General features: G+C 46.6%; 1 protein-coding gene across 2 annotated transcripts in view; it reads left to right on the top strand.

Moving 5' to 3' along the window:
• Positions 1–23,219, top strand: part of MRPL1 (mitochondrial ribosomal protein L1) — a 772,839-nt gene that overhangs the window by 397,348 nt on the left and 352,272 nt on the right. For both annotated transcript variants that reach the window (XM_069236801.1, XM_069236802.1), the window contains one exon: positions 203–314. In XM_069236801.1, coding sequence (XP_069092902.1) covers positions 203–314 — 112 coding nt within the window. The remainder of the gene's footprint in view (positions 1–202; positions 315–23,219) is intronic.

Raw genomic sequence — 23,219 nt, 5'->3', positions numbered from 1 at the left:
GAAACATAATGGTTTATAAAAGACTGAAAGTTCGATCCTTGGTATTGGTATTGCTGTAATGTGGGCTATAGTTTCTAAGTCAGATTGCTGACTTGTGTTTCAGAGGCAGTGGGTATTTTAACTGTTCTCTCCCCAGGAACTGGGCAGAAATTAAATGTGATCAGTGAATGGTGACTCACACATACCATTTTTTTTCCTGCAGATTTTAGATGATGAGATTCAAGCCGATTTTTACGTTGCAGTTCCCAGCATTCTCCCCAAGTTGTCTCCTTTAAAGAACAAACTTAGAAAGCAGTTTCCAAAGAATAAAAGAGGTAGGCCTGTTGAGTTGTATTTAAAACATTACCAAAGTGTTTACTTTTTTGTTTTAATTTCATTTCCCACCTTCTTTGTTACGCAATTTTAGGGCTGCCACCCTAAAGATTAGCCTTACAACAGCAACTAAAGGTGCAGTGCTGCACTTCATAGTATAAATTGGTGCACATTTAAGACGATATTTCTGCCTAAAATAGTTAACAAATTATATTACCTATTTTGCAGCACTTTTTTGTCTTTGTTGGTTTCTTGGTTGGTGTCAAATCTGTATCTCATGCAAACGAGTGAACCGAGTCCAGTTGCTCCACTGGTAACAGACGTTGATGGTTACCAAAGTCCCCCTGATATTGTTAATGAAACGTTTTTTACTATTTTAGTGGAAAGTTTAAATTCTATTTAGGAAACAGAGGCAAGGGCAACACTGTCTTTCTTCGCCTTATTTCAATACAGCAGGCAAAACTTCATTACATTTCTAACCAAAAACTATCTTTCACATGAACATTCGGAAAAAAGTAACCAAGGCTCAATCCAATCACAGAGTAGATCTTGTTTAATAGTCCTTTCTCCTTTGCCATTCCTGCTCTTTCGTTTTGTGACGTTTAACACTTCATCCCCGGGGATCACTTATGCTTGGATAATTCATTCCCTGTGAGCAAATTATATCAATTACCCAAAGTAACTGCTCTATTTGTCACTCAGGAATACGTAGTCAAGTATTATAAGAATACATTGGTAAAACACCAACATTTCGATAGTGGCCAACTATCACCAAAATACAATAATCCATACCTACTTTGTACGACATCTAATGATATTTGTGTACAACCTCTGAACTTCCTAGGGGGTAAGGACAGATCCACGATCCATGGATGAGATAATCCTTACCTCTGTGTCCTTAATAGAATTTTAACTTTCCATTACATTAGCTGGTAATTTCTTTTTTTCTACGTCAGGACTGGAGGTGAGGATTACGCTACTTTAAAGCTTACTCGTCACCAGAGAGGCCACATACATAACAGGCTTAAAGTAGTAAAGTGTCTAGCTCCTAGCATAAAAGCTTTAGAAGCCATTACCCTCCTTACAGAATTGTCCCCAAAAATGTTTGTTAGTGTCTGTCTCTTGTATCACCCATCTGACCCATCTGGCAGCGATAGGAGGCTTGGCCACCTTGAAAAGCTTCTTGATGAAAATAAGCAATTGTCTGTCCTCTGGGGGACACAGTGCCTCCGTCATCTCCTTGTGCGCTTTGATGCATCTCATCACGTACAATTTTTGATTGCCATCAGAAGAGGGGTAAGAATCATTTGAGAATTAGCTTTCAGCCCTCTAGAAATATGAAACATAGCCCCTACTGGGTCCAAGACCCTGACACCCAAGACCATTCTACGGGAGAGTAAGGAAAACAGCATAGCTTACTTACTTGATGACCCCTTTCCGAGCAAGGTATCTGCTGTTTGCCACAAAAGGAATAAGTTAAGAACCTGATTAACCGCCCATAGGGAAGAGTATCTAGGTTCCTGAGGTACTGACAAATACCTGTTATTATCTTACTTACCAGTGGGTGTTCTTGCACAGTACTACCATCAATGGACATGTGAGCTGCTGAGATAGCTGATCTGAAAGAATTTACTGACCTTTAAGCCCATCCCCTGTGACGTCTTTTCTGTGAGGAAATTTAGAACCTGTGCATCGTCCGCACAAGATGTATGTTCCTTTGCAAGCCCCAACCCAACCATCTTGTCCAGGCAGATTTATATCCCCTGATCATGGAACATGCCCACGCTTTAGAAAGGACCTCCTCAGCATGTTCCAACAGCCTTGGGACTTGCCATCTTTTCCAGTAATCTGCCATACTATAGGTTGTAGAGTGCCCTCCAACACCAGCTTGTGGTGGTTATCTGACGTATCTCGTAGGAGATCCTGAAGTAAGGGTAGACTGATTTGAGAATCCCCAAAAAGTTCCATCAGAATTGGATATTAAGCTTAAAATTTCCATGTTGGCGTCACTTAGACTAGGTCCGCCTGTTGACCTTGACTATATAAGGGTTATCATTGAGAATGGGGGAAATTCATATGCTGTCTCTGCACTCCAGGCCTATAGGAAGGCGTCCATTGCTGCCACTCGCAGAGCCGGCCTTCAACTGAAGAACCCATCTTTTTTTTATGGGACATCCTAAAGGCAAACCGGTCCACCAAGAAAAGGCCCCATCTGTATGCCAAGGCTTGAAATAACAGGGGGTTCAGCTTCCACATGCTGATGTCCTGCAAATGCCAGGAGTGTCAGTCTGCCACTTCGTTAGGGACATTGGGAAGATATTCATCTGTCACCAGTATTTGGTTATCTAGATACATTCCTTAAAACCACTTTCTAGATCTGATAAGGTTTTAGACAGTGTTCCGCCCAAGCGGTTGACATAACAAACTACTGAAACGTTCATCTTTATGAGCACACAGCGCGCACTGTCTTTGGTTCAGCATCAAACCACAAAACAGTTGGTCAGAAACTCCAGAGAGTTTACATGGAGTCTTTGTTCTTGAGGTGACCAACCTCCTATGAACAGCTCTCCACAACTGCACCCCATCCAGTTCTGCTGGCATTGAATTCAATAGCCAAATCCACACTGAATCAGAAGATGGCTCTCTGGTTCCATGGGTCCCTTTGGGTGAACCACTAAGTCATCTCTTCCTTGGCTTCTTGTGAGAGTGCAAATAATTCTGAAAATGTGAGGCCTCTCTGAAGGTGATTACCTTTCAGACGTTGCACACTATGTATTGTAATGGGCCCGGGAATATGACCTGTATAGAGGAGGAAAGAAGACAGACTAACTTCTCAATCTGGCGCAGGAATGTCTTCTATCTTGAGAGAGTCTTCTGCAAGGATTGTCTGATCTTTTCTACTTTCCTCGATGGAAAACTCATGGTGGCATCCTTGGAGTCTAAAACTAAACCCAGCAACCTGAGACTCTGGATAGGCATTGGTTGGTACATTTTGTTGTTGATAAAAAATAATTGAGACTCCAGGTGAAGACCCGCTGACTACAGATGTCAGGCACTGGTCCATCAGGAGAGTGTCATCTAGGTAGACATGAGACAGCTGGCCCAGGCCATGAGGTATTTCTTTGCCAGTTTCAGCACGAGGGTGCTGACGACAGACTGAAGGAGAGAGATTTGAACTTGAACACCTGGTGCCTCCACTTAAACTGTAGTAATCTGTAGTGAGGTTTGTAAACTGGGATCCAGAGAGAGGCATTCTTGAAGTCCAGTGTGCAGTCATACTATCCAGTCTTGGGAATGCCATAGATTCCTCAAGATGTGTATACCTTCCATTTTGAAGGGGCAAAACACAAACTACTTGTTGAACTCATTCAGCTTGATGTCGGGGCATTGGCCCAGTCTCGCTTTTTGACCAGAAACAAGCTGCTGATAAAGCTCCTGGTGTGTATCCCTGATAGAGATACAGCACCTTTCCCTATAAAAACTGCCACCTACCTCTGTTTTTGAGGGACGCATTGTGTTCTGAAAAAGTTAAGGGGCAGGGCTGCCTGATCTGGTGGGGAGAGCTGTGAAGCTCTATCCGGAAGCCCTGCACTTCTGTAGTACCCACATTTTAGGTGTGGCATGTGCCAATTGTGTACAAAGAGTGCCAGGTGTAACAAGTAGCATTAGAGGTTCCTTGCGCTATCCCTCCAATGCTGCCTCTGGAACCATGCTGACATGGCCATTCCCTGGAAAGGAAGAAGCCTCTGAATTGCGCTATATACTGCCTGTGACACCGCCTGGAGCCTTGACCTCTTGAAGGGGCCTGGGAGGCGAATTGGCAAACTGAGCGCCACCTACAATGACAGTTCCCTGTGAACTTCTGTGGCAAACACTCTTTTAATGGAGGCTGGCCTCTTATCAAGAGAAGTAAAGGTAGCCACAAACTTCCCCAGCTCCTTTATGAATGATTTCCCAAACAAGCTACCTTGTGCTACTGCTCCTGATTTCAGAGTGGTCATGTCCCCCAACTTGGGGTCTAGTTTAATAAGAAGGGACCTGCATTGCTCTTGGACAGTGCACAGTTTGCATTGGCTTGTAGGATGATGGGCCTTTGGGCCCAGCCTGAGGCAAAATCAGGGGATAACAGGGACTCGTATTCCTTTGCTTTTTTAACCATATCCATGATATCAGTCAGGGGTCTCAGAACATAAGTATTTTATCCTGCCACGGCGACCAGGAGTTGTCAATACTTTTTTTTGGGTCCCAGATCTACTTGGCCAAAAAGTAGTCATTTTGGTATTGATTTTGAGTGTGAGGGCAACCTTCCCGTTCAGTGAGAGGCAAGGCCATTCTGCTTGCAGAGGTTTTCTGAGGCATCCTACCAAATATGGAGCCACCTTTCCTGCCTTGAACCATTTCAACAAGTAGTATGGAGAATATCTACTGGATCCATCATGTCTATTGTCAGAGAGCTAGTTTTAAAGTTTGGGTAGGGTAGTGGGTCGAAGAAATGTCTTGGGAGAGGTGCCAGGATCTGGTGAGGCCTGTGGCCCCATCCGAATCCCCGTGGGAGTTACTAGGATTGTCTGGGTCAAGAGTGAGTGAAAGAAAAGGGTCAGTGTCGCATGCACCTACTTCTTGTCTCTCTGAGGAGGAAGGGAGAGGGGAGGTGGCAACACAGGGGCTGTACTGCGGGAAAAGAAAGCCCTTTTCAATCTTTCATAAGTGTCAAAGTCTAAACCTTGATAATGTTTCATTTTCACCTTTGCCTTTTGAGGGCCTTGCCTCTGGTTACTTCCGAGGTTGAGGGACCAAACGTCTTCCCTAGAACAGAGGGATTCATTACAGTCTTTCAGCAGCTGTTGGAGGGAGATATCGTAGAGAGCCAGGGTGTGGAAGATTGCTTTATGGATAGATTCATCCACAGCCTCGCAGAAGACATCACAGAAAGGAAAGTGCTGAATGGCCACCTCTTTGAGGAATGAATTATCTGATGCCTGCATGGTGCAACTATTCTGTCACAGGTAAGACCAGCGAGGCCCTTTTTGTGGGTTTAGCACCTGGTGACACTATAGCACCCTTGGTAAATAGAACAGATGATCCCCCTTGGGTCGTGTCCCTCAGATGGTCAATGGGGCTTGGTATCACAGTACAGACCCCCGTGGGGGTATCCGATTCCAGTCGGTGCAGGGGTCAAGGCTCCGTGATCTGGTGCTCTGCTCTGAATTTGGTGAATTACGGCCAAACATGCCGATCATGGAGAAAGAACGGAGCTTGACTGTGAAGACCGCCTGGAAATATCATGTACTGCTGGTTGCCATCAATACCTAATAGAAATCGTGTTTGGGCTGTGTAAGAAGCATGTTAAGAGCTCAGTTTTCATTTGTTCTTTTGAAAGATAATGTGCAGTGTTTTTTGGTGAAACAACCTACTGCCAATTAAACCACTGTGTAGAAAGGAGTGCACTTTTGAAATGTAGTTTTTAACGAAGCAGTGGGTTCACAAATGAATGTCCAGAACTGCAGTGTTGCAACCATAGTGTAGGAATGGATCTAAGAGTTAAAATACTATTTCTTTCGCAGATATCCCCTGCACAGATCCACATTAGAATGCATTCCACTCTGGAAAATCCCCTTATCTAACTGTTTATCCCATTCTTAGAGAGATGAATGAGCGCTTCCATAGTTCATATATTTATTGCCAATGTGATTGGTGGCTAAGGAGCAGTCAAGGCAATTGGACACTTAAATAGCAAATAGAATTATCCCAATATGTGTGTTTCTCTAGGTTTCGACTGAGCCATGGTCCAAATTCCGTAGCTACCCACATCGAAAAATGCGTTCGATTAGCAAGGCAAATAAATAGATGTCTCTACTTTTTGGGCCCTTTCCTGTTGTGGGCAATAGGCCCAGCCATACAAGTCAGGGTACTGTTCTTATCGAGAGAAGTGTGGAAATACAGGATAGAACATTTGTTTCTATGATAGTAAGGGTAACCCCTCATGCAGTGTGGCACAAGTAGTTATGATTCCTAAACTCAGTATCATTGGTACATTTAAAAAAGCATGGGGTTCCTTCATACTCCTCTTTCATTCATTAGATTTTACCATACAAAATGCTGCATGGTTAATGAAGTGATTATACACGCCAGCTCAGTTATTAGCTCTGGGTATTGAGTCCTTATATAAGATCTCTGGACGAACTAGCTACTGAGGTACGTGGCTGCTGGTAAAGGTACAGGGATAATCTTCTGTCGGGTGACCTTGGACCATGGGATCTTATCATTCAAAGCATGACAATTTGTCTTCAGTCAATAGATTCAATGCTGTTCCTTTTGTATCAGATTTCTATCAACGTTGAAGTCCACATAGTCCTAGGATTCCAATACGACCCACTTCAGGCATTTTATCGTGAATGCTGTATGCTCACCCTGATAGAAAACTATTTTGAATATGAGGGTATGCCTTTTTTTTTTTTTTTTTATTTATTATTTTTTTTAATTAAAGTCCACTGAAGTTTTTTTGGGCAGTACTTTTACCCCAAATATGGTGGGCCTCTGTCAGCAAGGACCTAAATATCTAGTTCTTCTAGAGATCTTATATTCCCAGAACATTGGGCTTATTTAATTATTGACTCTAGTTAACAACAAGGCTCTCTCTTCACCTAGCTAAATACCAGTGGCCAGATACAGGGACAGTTGATGTAACTGTTTCCAGCACAGTTACCCTAGTTACCATCTGGGCTCTTTCTTCATCTTGTTAAATGCCAGAGCCCAGAAACATGTATAGTTGATCTAACTGTTCAGCAAAATCTAGACACCCACATGCAGTTACATTATAGAGAAGAATGATTCATCAGGCAGTCTGACTACTAATTATTACCAATGTACACTGATCATGTAAAGTCACCGCTTACAGTACTGGTATGTAGATGAAATATGCAGTACCCTCACAAGACATGCCCTCTTATGTTAGCATCAGCAGGTTGAAAGTACACACATTTTCCACTGAGGAATTTCTGACTAGGTCATACTCTACTGACTATAGGCAGTCTTATTCCATCATTTATTCCAGTTAACATTGGGGGCCCTTTTTCCTAATTCTGTGTATCAATTTTATGTGTTTTTATTGTGTACAAGTGCAATGGTTTTCATTAACTAGGTGCACTGATAATAAAACTTGATTAATTGATGCTGTGTAACAATGCCCGGATACAGAGATGGAAGACTAGATTCAGTCCAGTCACTCCTGTGCTGCCATTACCTGTTACCTTACACATAAGAATGGCTACTTGTGGTAGCTGTAGTAGTTTACACCAGTGTACAGTGATTATGTAAGGTTGCCCCTTATTGCAGCAATAGCCTCACTATCTTGTCCCTTATATAATGACATTTAGGTAGGAAGTACGTGGATTTCGTACATTCCATTGATTAATTTTGTATTTGTTTTCCTTGTTAGTTGTTAATTTTATTTTTTTTATTTTTTTTATTTCATATGGTGTAGCTACTAAAAGTCAACAAAGTAGGGCCTGTTATTATTGGACATAAAATTGGGCGGATACTCTAGTTTTCTCAGCAGCTTGTGCCTTAGCTATCTAGTTGAACAACACCAGGTGTGGTCCTCTATTTTTATAACCAGCTACATGCAATATATGGGCAGGCGCCCCCTTCTCCTACCAGGTCTGCCGTGTTTCTTCCAACTGGAGTCCTCCAATAGTTGATACCTAACAGTTTAACCCCTTCTGTGCCGCGGACGTAATGGTTACGTCCTGCGGCACAGTGCTGCTGTGCCCAGGACGTAACCATTACATCCTGGGCACACAGCCCAGAGGGAGCGCTAGCGCTCCCTCTGTGGGGTTCCCTCCCACCCCCTCCCAAGTCAGGGATGGAAGGGGAAGCCCTTACCGTTTCACCCCCGATTCCCCAGCCCCCACCCCTTGGGCAAGGGTCGCTCCCAGGGGGGCAGAAACCACTAGACACCAGGGAGTTTTTTTTTTGTTCGTGAATTTCACGTAAGGGGAGCGACCTCTTAGGCAAGGGTCGTTCCCCTGGGGGCAAATTTATTTTAGGCCATTTCTGCCCCCCAGGGGGGCAGATCAGCCTATTTTAATTAGACCGATCTGCCGCCAAGGGGGGCAGAAAACAATAGGCACCGGGGATTTTTTTTGTTGTTGTTTTACAGATGGGAAGTGACCCCTTAGGCAAGGGTCACTCCCCTGGAGGGGCAAGTTGTATTTAGGCCATTTCTGCCCACTTTGATGGCAGATCGGCCGATTTTAGGTCAATGTGCTCCCAAGGGGGGCAGAAACCACTAGGCACCAGGGGATCTTTTCTTTTTGCGCCGTCACCCAAGGAGAGCGACCTTGTAGGCAAGGGTTGCTCCCCGGGGGGTGGGGAGGCAAATTTATTTTAGGCCATTTCTGCCCCCAGGTGCGGCAGAAACTTCTAGGCGCCAGGGCAATTTTTTATTTTTTATTTTTTTGTTTGTTTGTTTTTTTAGAGATGGGGAGCGACCCCTTAGGCAAGGGTCGCTCCCATGGAGGGGCAAATTGTATTTAGGCCATTTCTGTCCGCTTTGGGGGCCGATTGGCCGATTTTAGGTCAATCTGCCCCCAAGGGGGGCAGAAACCACTAGGCACCAGGGATCTTTTTTTTTTGTGCCGTCACGCAAGGGGAGTGACCCCGTAGGCAAGGGTCGCTCCCCGGGGTGGGGGGGAGGTGTAGCAAATTTATTTTAGGCCATTTCTGCCCCCCCTGGGGCCGGCTGAGCTAGAGGCCAAAATCCACAGGTAGGCACTGTTTTCTGTGAAAAAATGTGATGTGTCCATGTTGTGTTTTGGGCCATTTCCTTTCGTGGGCGCTAGGCCTACCCACACAAGTAAGGTACTATTTTTATCGGGAGACTTGGGGGAACGCTGGGTGGAAGGAAATTTGTGGCTCCTCTCGGATTCCACAACTTTCTGTCACCGAAATGTGAGGAAAATGTGTTTTTTTTTAGCCATATTTTGAGGTTCGCAAAGGAGTCTGGGTAACAGAACCTGGTCAGAGCCCCACAAGTCACCCCATCTTGGATTCCCCTAGGTCTCTAGTTTTAAAAAATGCACAGGTTTGGTAGGTTTCCCTAGGTGCCGGCTGACCTAGAGGCCAAAATCTACAGGTAGCCACTTCGCAAAAAACACCCCTGTTTTCTGGCAAAAAATGGGATGTGTCCACATTGTGTTTTGGGGCATTTCCTGTCACGGGTGCTAGGCCTACCCACACAAGTGAGGTATCATTTTTATCGGGAGACTTGGGGGAACATAGAATAGCAAAACAAGTGTTATTGCCCCTTGTCTTTCTCTACATTTTTTCCTTCCAAATATAAGAGAGTGTGTAAAAAAGACGTCTATTTGAGAAATGCCCTGTAATTCACATGCTAGTATGGACACCCCGGAATTCAGAGATGTGCAAATAACCACTGCTCCTCAACACCTTATCTTGTGCCCATTTTGGAAATACAAAGGTTTTCTTGATAGCTATTTTTTACTCTTTATATTTCAGCAAATGAATTGGGTGCAGGTCATTTATTGGCTCTGGGTACCTAGAGTTCTTGATGAACCTACAAGCCCTATATATCCCCGCAACCAGAAGAGTCCAGCAGACGTAACGGTATATGGCTTTAAAAAATCTTACATTGCAGGAAAAAGTTACAGAGTAAAACGTACAGGAAAATTGCAGATTTTTTCACCCCAATTTCAATATTTTTTTTTTTTCAGTTGTTATTTTCTGTAGGAAACCCTTGTAAGATATACACAAATTACCCCTTGCTGAATCCAGAATTTTGTCTACTTTTCAGAAATGTTTAGGTTTCTGGGATCCAGCATTGGTTTCATGCCCATTTCTGTCACTGACTGGAAGGAGGCTGAAGGCACAAAAAATGTTAAAAATGGGGTATGTCCCAGTAAAATGGCAAAATTGTGTTGAAAAATTGGGTTTTCTGATTCGAGTCTGCCTGTTGCTGAAAGCTGGGAATTTGGTGATTTTAGCACCGCAAACCCTTTGTTGATGCCATTTTCAGGGAAAAAACCACAAGCCTTCTTCTGCAGCCCCTTTTCCCATTTTTTTTAAAAAACACGACATTTTCACTGTATTTTGGCTAATTTCTTGGCCTCCTTCTGGGAAACCCACAAAGTCTGGGTATCTCTAGAATCCCTAGGATGTTGGGGAAAAAAAAAGGACGCAAATTTGGCGTTGGTAGCTTATGTGAACAAAAAGTTATGAGGGCCTAAGCGCGAACTGCCCCAAATAGCCAAAAAAAGGCTCGACACAGGAGGGGGGAAAGGCCTGGCAGCGAAGGGATTAATAGATGTGAAAGCCATCCATCTTTTTTCACACGTGCACATTTGAGCACGCTGAGATCACTGCTGTCCTTAATTAAAAGCAGGATTAAGGTCAACAATCAGTCGTACCTAGGTTTTAATAAGCAAGAGAGTTATATTGTTTGTCCGGTATTTTTCTTTTTCTTTTGTATGGGAAACAGATGGGATTCTCACACCCTGAGGGTGCAGTATTTCCCCCCTTTTACTACAACAGTTTTGAGGCTGGAACAGGTAGTAAACTACCTGTTTCCAATTAGCATCAAGTCTAGGGGTACAAAAACAGCCTTCACGCCCACTCCCAGTGATCATCCAGGGCGGGGAGGACGCCTCGAACAGGGTGCCTGCAATTGGCTTTCCGAGTAAATGCTTGATCTGGAGCCATGCTGTTTACAACTTTTAATTTAAAAATTATGTGTGGCTTTGCTTTTACGCCAGGTTCACGGCAAGCTTAATGCTCTGGAGATTACTGTTACAAGTATGAGCACATTGATCGCCTCTTTCCTGATAACATTTAGGATAGGTGGGACCTGAGGTTTTGAAAGTCTGGGTTTCACGGTTAGATGTGTTCATTGACGCGCCCTCCTGACATTCGCACAGCTCTGTTTTAGTATTTAAAAGGTATACCTTTGCAGATGTTTGAACATCTTTGTAAATTACCATATGCTAATGCGATATAAATTTATCAATTGACCGCTTATTTTCTCCTTTTTCGAGTTATAGAGGTACAGATATTTCTGAGCATGTTTTCAGCACACCAATTACGGGACTGACATTGTACAGCAGCAGCGGCTCCTCCGTTAGGGCGGAGGAGCGTTACCCAACCCCACCTGCAGCAGAAGCTGCAAAGTCTTTCACAACTAAAGGATAATAAACTGTGTTTTTTATCCTTTCGTTGTGAAAGGGGCAGGGCAATGTGGATGACTAGCAGTGATGGAAGTAACCTGTGCACTCCGGCCAAACACACATGCGCAGTGTGCTTTCTCCAGCCCGGCACTGTGTTGCCGGGCTGGAGAGAGCAGGTATATGCCCCCAATCTGCCTGGGAGCACCCTGGCTGGGTGCTCCCAGCCAATTCTGACACTGCTGTGAGCAGGGTCAGGATTGGCTGCTGTGCAGGCTGAGCGTCAAGATTAGCCTCAGGGCAGGCAGGCTGGAGAGAGCAGGTATATGCCCCCGATCTGCCTGGGAGCACCCTGGCTGGGTGCTCCCAGCCAATTCTGACACTGCTGTGAGCAGGGTCAGGATTGGATGCTGTGCAGGCTGAGCGTCAAGATTAGCCTCAGGGCAGGCGGGCTGGAGAGAGCAGGTATATGCCCCCAATCTGCCTGGGAGCACCCTGGCTGGGTGCTCCCAGCCAATTCTGACACTGCTGTGAGCAGGGTCAGGATTGGCTGCTGTGCAGGCTGAGCGTCAAGATTAGCCGCAGGGCAGGCTGGGGAGCCTGTGTCTGCAGCAATGGGAGAAAGTGGAGCGGTGGCGCAGCAGATTAGGTAAGATTTTTATTTTTTATTAAATTTTAATTCCTCCCAACCCCAAGCCCTCCCACCACTGGGTACTGCACCCGCCCCACCCAGAGTATGCTAGTTAGTCGAGCAATTTTCCGACGAGTTGGTATATATCTGGGCTTTTTTCTGATGTGTTGGTATGTATCTGGGCTTTTAACCACGGCCACTGCACGCCCATCACTATCACTTGCTCTTGGTTTTCAAAAAACCTTCATCATCATTGGTAAATGCTTTACATTTGTCCCTCCTTGAGATGTTTTTGTTACCTGCTTAGCCACCGACCCTGTTACATGGATAATTGTACTTTTGCCGATAACTTTGACTGCGAGCAAACTTTTTTTTTTTTTTCTGTGTCTCCTTCAGGCTCACGCTCATGGCGGCTGTGGCATTTTGAATTGGCTCGGTCAAGTCAACTGTTTTACTTTTTATTTTCAGTTTGTGTGGCAAGAAAAGTCCAGTTAGGAATTTGCAACGCTAATAGCTCTTACTAGATCAAACGCGAGACCCATTGCATTGCAAATGCTTGATTTTACAGTTAGTTTTGTTTTCCATGACAGACCATCCGGAAAAAACACTCGCCTTGATGGGGCCATTACTTCCCCAGTTAGAGGTGTGTGATATTTGATTGTCTGCACTGGCAGGCTTACTAGTTGGTCAGAAAAAACGAATAGAAGGCAGCTTGGTGGCAACCTCGCACTCAGTATACTACCTAAGAGAGGCCACGTCTGATTATTATTATGCATAATTTTGTAGTTTTGTTTAGAGCTTCAGGACGATGTAATCTCTTTTGAAAACTTTAATGAAGGATTGTTTTTTCATACTTTTGTTTTTGTACTCTTTTTGATCTCTTGTATAAATCAGTGTAGATATTCAAAACAACCATTCAGCTGTTTTTTTAAGCCTTTTTGAAATTAATTATTTCTTTATTTTTATCATCTAGATGTCACTAACCACCAGTGATATTATAGGAATGTTCCTTTGGAACACTACTGTTTTCCTTATCACACTTAGGTAGTGTGGCAAATTGTGCACCCATAGCAATATACAAGCTATATAAAATTATGATATTGATATATTTTGATTGTTAGACTGCAAGCTCTTGCTGTGGTTTCCACTGTCTTTTTAGCTTCTGACCTCCTGTTTTTATTCCTGTGCTGAATTTCGTTTTTGGTGGTTATAGGACTCTTTGCACTTTACCACTGCTGACTCGTGCTAAAGTGCAAGTGCTCTTTGTCTAAATTGTGTTGGTAATTGGCTTAACCATGATTGGCATATTTAATTTACTAGTAAGTCCCTAGTAAGGTTCACTATGTGTGTCCACAGTCTGTACATTGAATAATACTAGTGGGTTTGCAGCACTGATCGTGCTACCCACATGAATAGCCCTCTAAACATGTATCAGATGTGCACTGCAGTGTCTGTGTGGGAAGTTTTAAACCACTATTTCGACCTAGCAAGTGCACCCACTTGCCAGGCCCAAACCCCTCCTTTTTTTTTTTTTTTAAATCAACTTTATTTCTGTTAAAAAGTAGCATAACAAAGCCAGTGAGCTCATATCTGCCAAATTAGTAAAAGCATGCAAATACACATGATGATAATCACACTCCTCCCCAACATAAATTCATTTCGCTCAGCAGATCTAACCATGGTAGGCCTGCCATTTCCCCAAAATGTTCTCATATTTCCGAAGAAATCCCCTGGAGTGATATATCGGGTTTTCCATTTGGGAGCACCAGTCAACCCCGCTCGCTATTTAGACATCAATGGTGCTACAGGGTTTCTCCACAGTTGAGCAATGTCTCTTTTAGCCACTTGGCATGCAACCCCCACAAAGGTTCGGTCCACCATTGGTCCACCCAATTTCTCCAGAAACCCCAACAGCGCCAACTTAACAGTCAGCTCACTTGAATGCTCCAGGACCCCAGAGATCTCACGCCCCACCTCCTCCCAGAAGGGACACACGCCCGGGCACTCACCGACCACATGCGGAAGTTGTGCCTCCAATTGACCACATTTCACACAACCAGAAGGCTTCGTCGGACACATGCGGTGTAGGCGTGTTGGGGATAGATACGTCATTTGGATGTAAATGATTTTTACAGTCCACCCGCGTGTGGATAGGGCCAGTTCTTCCTCTCAGTTGTCCTCATCCAGTTCGCCCACCCCGACTGTCCACTTGTCTGGTAATGTGGCCAGGCCTTCAGGGGCATTAGTAAGCAAAGAGCGATGAATCTGGGTAATGGCTCCCTTTCCCAGGGCCCATAAGCAGTTTAGCTACAAGAGGAATGTGGTCTGGAAGGGGTTAATCGGGCTGCTGGTGAGTTCGGAAGGCATGGTGTAGCTGGAAGAAGCAGAAAAACTGTCTGTTGGTCAGGGCGATTGGTTCTTCAGCTGCTGGAAGGACATCAGATATGTCGCCTAGGTAGGTAATCCCTATGTAGTCCCACTGTGTGAATCCCTCCAGCTTAGTCAACTGTTGCAGCCATGTGCCCCGCCATAAAGGCATCAGTTTGGTAAGGCGCTGATCCCAACCTGTCAGACGCAGGGCAGCCCTCCAACACCACACCGCCACCCATTTATAGTCAGGATCAGTCCGCGAGAGTTGACTGCCATACAGAAGACCCAATAGGCCTTCAAATCCCATTTGATAGAGTGCCAGTCGAATAGCTGGGTCATCCCACCTGCCAGTGAACCATTCATTGACCGGTACTAATTGGACAGCCAGATAATATATGTAGATGTCTGGTATCCCCAGTACACCTTTATTGGGAGATTTTACCAGAGAGGAATTCTGCACAGCGCAGAATGAGTGCCCCACTCTTGAAGGCCTTCGGAAACAGGCCTGGGACGCCTCTGATTTTTACCTGGTGTAATAGGAGAATGATCTCCTGTATAGTGAGCCTAAGATGGCTGAGCCTGGGGCAGCCCGTGTCCTGGTGGTAACCCAGTGTTTCAGAGCCTTCCTACTGGGTATGGCTCATGATGTGTCACTAGCAGGTCATTTGGGGCAGGAAAACACCTTTGACAGGCTTGTCACCCACTTCTGTTGGCCCCAAATGAGGAAGGCCTCTGATGCATTCTGCAGGACCTGTCAAAACTGCCAGGCGAGTGGCAAATCTGGGAAGAGGTGCAAGGCTCCTCTCCAACCGTTTCCTATTGTGAGCACCCCTTTTGAGCGGGTAGGCCTTGACATTGTCCCCAAGACAGCCATGGTTAACCTTTTTACTCTGGTCTTGGTGGACCATGCACCGGGTATCTGAAGCTATCCCTCTCAGGAGAGTGACTGCACCCACCATGGCCAGGGCACTTATGGGGATCTTTACCGATATAGGCTTCCCAAGGAGGTGGTATCTGTATGAAAGTACCATCTTTCTTGTCATGTTACCCCCATTTTTATCTGTATGTCAGTATGTTTTTGCCTGTCTCACTGGGATCCTGCTGGTCAGGACCCCAGTGCTCATAGTTAGTGGCCTAATGTGTGTGTTGTCAGTAGTGCTTAAATGTGTCACTGAGGCTCTGCTAACCAGAACCTCAGTGCTTATGCTTTCTCTGCTTTTAAATTTGTCACTATAGGCTAGTGACTTAATTTACCAATTTCAATTGGCTCTCTAGACCCCCCCTTATAAGTCCCTAGTATATGGTACCTAGGTACCCAGGGCATTGGGGTTCTAGGAGATCCTTATGGGCTGCAGCATTTCTTTTGCCTCCCATAAGTAGCTCAGACAAACCCTTTCACAGGACTGCCACTGCAGCCTTCGTGAAATAGTGCACACAGTATTTCACAGCCATTTTCACTGCACTTAAGTAACTTAAAACTCACATATATGTCTAACCTTCATTTACTGAAGGCTAGGTGCAAAGTTACTAAGTGTGCCCACACGCAGTCCAGGGCCAATTTCTCCCACTTTGTGAGTGCGGGGACGTCATTACACGCGCGCACTACATATAGGTCAATACCGATATGTAGATTCACATTGGCAACTCCGAATATGGTCATGTGAGGTGCCTAAGATCATGGTATTGTCCCCCATTCCAAATCTGGTATTGGGGAGCCAATTCCATGCATCCTGGGGGCTCCACCATGGACACCCAGTACTGCCAAACCAGCTCTCTGAGGCTTGTACTGCAGCTACAGCTGCAGCCACCTCACAGACAGGGTTCTGTCCTCTTGGGGTCTGAGCAGCTCAGTCCCAGGAAGGCAGAACAAAGCATTTCCTTTGGGAGGAGGGTGTTGCACCCTCTCCCTTTGGAAATAGGTGTTACAGGCTTGGGAGGGGTGGCCCCCCAGAGTCTCTGGAAATGCTTTGAAGGGCACAGATGGTACCCTCCTTGCACAAACCAGTTTACACCAGTTCAGGGACCCCAGTCCCTGCTCTGGCACAAAACTGGACCAAGGAAAGGGGACTGACCACTCCCCTGTCCATCACCACCCCAGGGGTGGTGCCCAGAGCTGCTCCAGTGTGTCCCAGACCTCTGCCATCTTGAATGCAGAGGTGTGAGGGCACAATGGAGACCTCTGAGTGGCCAGTGCCAGCAGGTGACGTCAGAGACCCCTCCTGATAGGTCCATACCTCATAAGGTAGCCAATCCCCCTCTTGAGGCTATTTAGGGTCTCTCCTGTGGCTTTCTCTGCAGATTCTGTTTGCAAGTTTCCTTCAGGAATCCTCTGCAACTACTACTTCATCCTCTGACCTCGGATCGACCGCAGACTGCTCCAGGAACCACTGTAACAGCAAAAAAGTATCCAGAAGGGCTACTTTTCCTCTGCAACTTCAGCTCTAGCCAGCAACTGCAACAGTTTCCACAGTGTGCAGGCGCTGGGGACTCCCTGTCTTCACCGTGCACCAGAAGGACCAAAGAAATTTCCCGTGTATTGACGGAGTCACTTCCCTGCTCCTGTATGTACCTTCTAAGACAACGACCGGTTCTCTTGGACTCCTCTCCTGGTGACGAACATGCTCCTTGGAACACAGAGGGTGGACCCCTTAGACACAGACTGTCCTAAGGTCCTGCTGTCCAACTTTGAAGGCGGTAAGAGCTTGCCTTCCCCGATTGCCACAGTACCCCTGTGTAGTGCGTCATCTTCACCTCCTGAGGCCTCTGTGCACTGTTTGCAAGAATGCTTCGTGCACAGCCTGGCCCAGGTCCCCAGCATTCTATTCTGTGACGCTCAACTTGCGAAGTTGTTCTCCAGTAGCGTGGGACCTTCTTTTGTAGCGCTGCAAAAGAATGAGTTACTTACCTTCGGTAACGCTTTTTCTGGTGGATACACTGACTACCTGTGGATTCCTCACCTTATGAATTAGATCCTTGCGCCAGCATCCGACGGAAAGTCTTCTTCCTAGCTGTCTACGTCGACGAGGACGTCATAATGGCACGGCTCCGCGTGACTCCGTCTGACGTCAACGTGCCAATAAGAGGTCCCCGTCAGCGTACTAACGTCAGTTTCACCTCACTTTTTTCGTGCCTTTAAAGCAAATAGGAGTAAACCGACCATGAAAATTGATAAATATAGAAAGATATACACACACAAAAACCTTGATCATTTAAACAATCCATTCTTATTGAGAGCTGGAATACATAAATATACAAAATAAATAGAGAAATATCACTATATACATATAAATATACATATATATGCGCTTTTATATATATAAATATAAGAATAAATATTAATCTAAATACTGCAAGATAAGAGTGTAACCAGGCAGGCAACGGGGAGGCGGGAGGGACCGTGAGGAATCCACAGGTAGTCAGTGTATCCACCAGAAAAAGCGTTACCGAAGGTAAGTAACTTGTTCTTCTGATGGATACAACTACCTGTGGATTCCTCACCTTATGAATAGAGTCCCAAGCAGTACTGCATTCGGTGGTGGGTGCCCACCTGATTACACTAACAAATCTTGCAATACCGAGCGAGCAAAGTGACCGTCCCTCCTCATCAGAGTCTAAACAATAATGTTTCACAAAAGTATGGAGGGACGCCCAAGTTGCCGCTTTACATATATCCATCAATGGAACTCCCCTCGCCAAAGCGGAGGATGCGGATTTAGCCCTAGTAGAGTGGGCCCTGATACCTTCAGGAGGGACCTTTTTTGCCAAAGTGTAACAGATCTTTATACACAAGATGACCCACCTGGAGAGTGTCCTTTTCTGTACAGATCTGCCCTTTTGTTGACCAGCATATCCAACAAACAGTTGCTCATCCAAATGAAAGTCTTTAGTTCTTTCGAGATAAAAACTCAGGGCCCTCTTAGGGTCCAACCTATGGAGTCTCTCTTCTTCTTTAGACGGGTGGGGAGGAGGGTAAAAAGCAGGAAGAGTGATATTCTGCCCTAAATGAAAAGGGGTGACAACTTTCGGGAGAAAAGCAGCCCTGGGTTTTAGAACCACTTTATCAGGGAAAAACACAGTGAAAGGAGGCTTAACGGAGAGCGCCTGAAGCTCTCCAATCCTCCTAGCAGAAGTAATTGCGATCAAGAAAACAGTCTTGAAGGCTAAATATCTCAATGGACATGAATGCATGGGCTCGAATGTTAAAACAAGATTTAAGTCCCACTGAGGCATGTGAAAAGGAGTAGGAGGAAAGCTATTCACCAAACCCTTAAGGAACCTATGTACAATGGGTGACTTGAATAAAGACGGCTGATCCGGAAGGCAAAGAAATGCCGACAGAGCTGCCAAATAACCCTTAACTGTAGCTATAGCACAGCCTTTCTTCGCCAAACTGAGAACAAACAAAAGTACATCTGAAAGATGGGCCTTTAAAGGATCTTTTTGGTTCTCTCCACACCACAACACAAATTTTGCCCACCTTCCGGCATAAATAGACTTAGTGGAGTGTCGCCTGGACGATGGTATAACATCCACTACATCCGGTGGGAGAGAAAAAGAACTCAGGTTGCCCCGTTCAATCTCTAGGCATGAAGGTGCAGGCTCTGGAGGTGGGGGTGTAGAACCTGCCCCTGCGATTGAGAGAGGAGATCTGCCCTGAGCTGGAGATGGAGTGGAGGGCACTGAGAGAGTTGAAGTAGGTCTGTATACCATACCCTTCTTGGCCAGTCTGGTTCTACCAATATGACTTGGGCCAGGTCTTGACGAACCTTCCTCAAAACCCGAGGAATCAAGGGTATGGGGGGAAACGTGTAAAGCAACTGGCCGTTCCAGGACATCTGAAACGCGTCCCCCAACGCCCCTTGCATCGGATACTGGAGGCTGCCGAATAACGGGCAATGCGCGTTCTCCCGAGTGGCAAATAAATCCACCTGAGGAGTACCCCACATCTCGAAGATGTGGAGGACTAGATCCGGATTAGGACGCCACTCGTGATCTAATGAGAAGTGACGACTGAGAACGTCCGCACGTACATTCAACACTCCGGCCAAATGATTTGCCATCAAGCAAATCTGATGGTCCTGAGCCCAGGACCAGAGTCGTAGGGCTTCTCGGCAAAGAAGATACGACCCCACTCCTCCCTGCTTGTTTATATACCACATCGCAGTAGTGTTGTCCGTCAGGATCTAAACTGACTGACCGCGAAGGGAAGGGAGGAAGGCCTTGAGCGCCAAACGTACAGCCTGCAATTCCAACAGATTGATATGCAACATCTGTTCCTCTGGAGACCAACGACCCTTGATCTCCAGGTCCCCCAGATGAGCTCCCCACCCTAGAGTGGAAGCATCCGATATCACTGTGGCCACCGGAGGTGGTAGTGAAAACGGTTTTCCTTGGGAAAGGTTGCCGTCCACTGTCCACCAATGAAGATCCGCGACAGCGTCCCTGGAGATCTTTATTGAATCCCTGAGATCCCCCTTGTGCTGGAACCACTGTCTGCGGAGACACCACTGAAGAGCCCTCATATGCCAGCGAGCATGAGTGACCAACAGAATGCAAGAAGCAAACAGACCTAGCAGGCGTAAGACTTTGAGGAGTGGAACTGCCGCTCCTCCTTGAAACAAAGGAAGCAGCACCTGAATGTCCCGTACCCGCTGAGGCGGGGGTAGGCCCAAAACCTTGTCGTGTCCAATACTGCCCCTATGAACAGGAGACGTTGAGAGGGCTCCAGGCGAGATTTGGGTACGTTCACCGAAAAGCCCAGATCGAAGAACAACTGCGTTGTCATTCGCAGATGAGACAACACAATCTCTGGAGACTTGGCTTTGATCAACCAATCGTCCAGGTAGGGAAAAAACGCTACCTCCCTCTTTCTGACATGTGCTGCAACAACTGCCATCACCTTTGTGAAGACCCGGGGTGCTGAAGTAAGACCAAACGGGAGGACCGCAAATTGGTAATGTTGCGATCCGACCACAAAACGGAGATACTTCCTGTGCGACTTGATTATGGGAACATGAAAGTACGCGTCCTGCAAGTCGACAGACACCATCCAGTCTCCTTCGTTCAACGCCAACAGCACCTGCGCTAGAGTCAGCATTTTGAATTTTTCCTGCTTGAGGAACAAATTCAAAATCCTCAAGTCTAGGATCGGCCTTAGACGACCGTCCACTTTGGGAATCAGGAAATATCTTGAATAACACCCCTTTCCTGCAACGGTACCAACTCTATAGCACCCTTTGCCAACATGACTACAACCTCCTGTTGCAACAACAGAAGATGTTCTTCTGAACAAAAGGAGGGACAGGGAGGGAAGGGAGGAGGAAACTCCTGAAAGGGGAGAGCATAGCCCTTTTCCACAATTCCTAGCACCCACGAGTCTGTTGTAATTGACCTCCATTGCTGCAGAAAAGACTCAATCTTCCCCCTACAGGAGAAGTGTGACTGATAAAGTGGGGGAAACTAGGGCTGCTTCTGCTGTTGTCCACCAGAGGAGGATGAAGAAGAAGAGAGCTGCTGGGCTGGACCTCTAGCCCTACCCCTACCTCGCCCTCTGAAGGTACGATAGGGCGGGTTGGCAGGTTGTTGGGCATAAGATTGAGACCTACGAAAGGCAGAACCTCTAGCAAATCCTCGAAACCTACGAAAAGGCCTGTACAGTGTAGCAGAAGGGGTCTGCAAACCCAGGGACTTAGCTGTAGCCCGACAGTCCTTAAACCGTTCAAGGGCAGAGTCTGCCTTGTCCCCAAACATCTTTTCCCCATCAAATGGAAGGTCCATTAAAGTGGATTGTCCATCCGACGAGAAGCCCGAAGACCTTAGCCAGGCATGCCTTCTCGTAGCCACCGATGTTCCCATGGCCCTGGCAATAGAATCCGTAGTATCCAGGCCAGATTGAATAATCTGCTGTGCAGCAGCTTGCACATCCAAGAAAAGGGCCCCAAAAGATTTTTGCACTTCCTGTGGCAGATCTTTTGCCATCTCCTTAGCAGAGTCCATTAGGGCGTGAATGTATCTGCCTAGCACACAAGTGGAATTGGTAGCTTTCAGGGCCATGCTGCAAGAGGAGAAAATTTTCTTCGAGGATTGCTCCATCCTCTTGGATTCTCTGTCTGTTGGAACACCAGGGAATGTACCAGGGGCAGATTTTGCAGAACATGATGCCTGAACCACCAAACTCTACGGAGTCGGGTGACGAGATAGAAAAACTGGATCTCCTGGGGCACTCCTATGCCTTCTCGCCACTGCCCTGTTCACCGCAGGAGATGTCACCGGCTTTTTCCACAGGTCCATAATAGGCTCAGTCATAGCCTCATTAAAAGGCAACAAAGGGTCAGCACTGGAGGAAGAAGGATGAAGAACCTCTGTGAGCAGGTTAGTCTTAACTTCTGCCGTGGACGAAGGCAAATCCAGATAGTCAGCTGCCTTCCTCACCACAGCATGGAAAGAGGAGGCCTCCTCAGTAAACTCCCCCGGAGAAGCAATGTCCCACTCCGGGGAAGTATCCAAACCACTTGCAGTGGCAAGTCCCTGGAAATCATCAGAAGGCTCTATCTCACCTTCCTCAAGCCTTCTGTATTCCTCTTCCTCCAGAAGCCTCAACGCCTTCCTTCGAGATCTTAAATGCGTCTCCAGAGCTGGCGTCGACAATGACTCCATCGACGCCGATGATCTCAGACCTTGAACTGGTTCCGGAAGGCTCCCGGATCCAGCCGGCGCCGGCCCGAAGTCGGCAGATGACCTCCTCGACACCGAATGTACAGAAGGAGATGGAGCCGGTCTGGATGAGGCCACCAATGACGCCGGATGGCGCGGAGAAGGAGTCGGACGAGAAGCCGACGGATCCACGGTCCCAGGCGAAGGACTCCTGCCAGGGGAAACCCCCGGCGCAGAACCACCAGGCTCTGTAGGGCAGAACGCCATGAATGGAGCAGCCCTGTACGACGCCGGCGAGCCCAAATTGAATGGCAATGGCCCCGTGGGACCCGCCGGTGCACCAGCAGGGGCCATGGATTGAAAAACAGCATACATCGCATTCAAAAATGCGGCCGGATCCGTCCCTGGAGTCGGGAAAGCCGGGTACTGCTGTGTAGACATCTGGGGAACATCAGGATCCCTCAGCGCCGGTGAGAAGCGAGGACTACCTTGAGTGACCGCAGTGACGAACGAGATCTCGACCTCGAACGACTCCTCGATCGGCTCCGCTCCGAACGGCGCCGAGAGTCATGACGGCGTCTAGAGTCATGATGACGCCGCTTCTTATGTTTTTTGGGAGAAGCATGGGAAGAAACCTTCTTGTGTTCCTTCTTATTTGCCTTGGCCAAGAAGAGCTTCGCTTCACGTTCCTTCAGAGCTTTCGGATTCATGCTCTGGCACGAAGAACACCCTTCCACATCATGCTCGGAGCTTAAACACCAAATACAATCCGAATGGGGGTCGGTCACTGACATCCGACCCCCGCATTCCCTACATGGCTTAAACCCAGACTTCTTCGAAGGCGACATTGTAACTTCAAGAGATCGCTACAGTAACCAATGGGCCAGGAAGAAAAAACCGTTGGAGTCGAATGCACGGAAAAAGGAAAAACTGACGTTAGTACGCCGACGGGGACCTCTTATTGGCACGTTGACGTCAGATTGAGTCACGCGGAGCCGTGCCATTATGACGTCCTCGTCGACGTAGACAGCTAGGAAGAAGAATTTCCGTCGTATGCTGGCGCAAGGATCGAATTC

This window comes from Pleurodeles waltl, chromosome 1_2 (genome assembly GCF_031143425.1).
Source record: "Pleurodeles waltl isolate 20211129_DDA chromosome 1_2, aPleWal1.hap1.20221129, whole genome shotgun sequence".
In the NCBI taxonomy this organism is placed as follows: domain Eukaryota; kingdom Metazoa; phylum Chordata; class Amphibia; order Caudata; family Salamandridae; genus Pleurodeles; species Pleurodeles waltl.
This window is presented reverse-complemented; position numbering and strand designations above follow the sequence as displayed.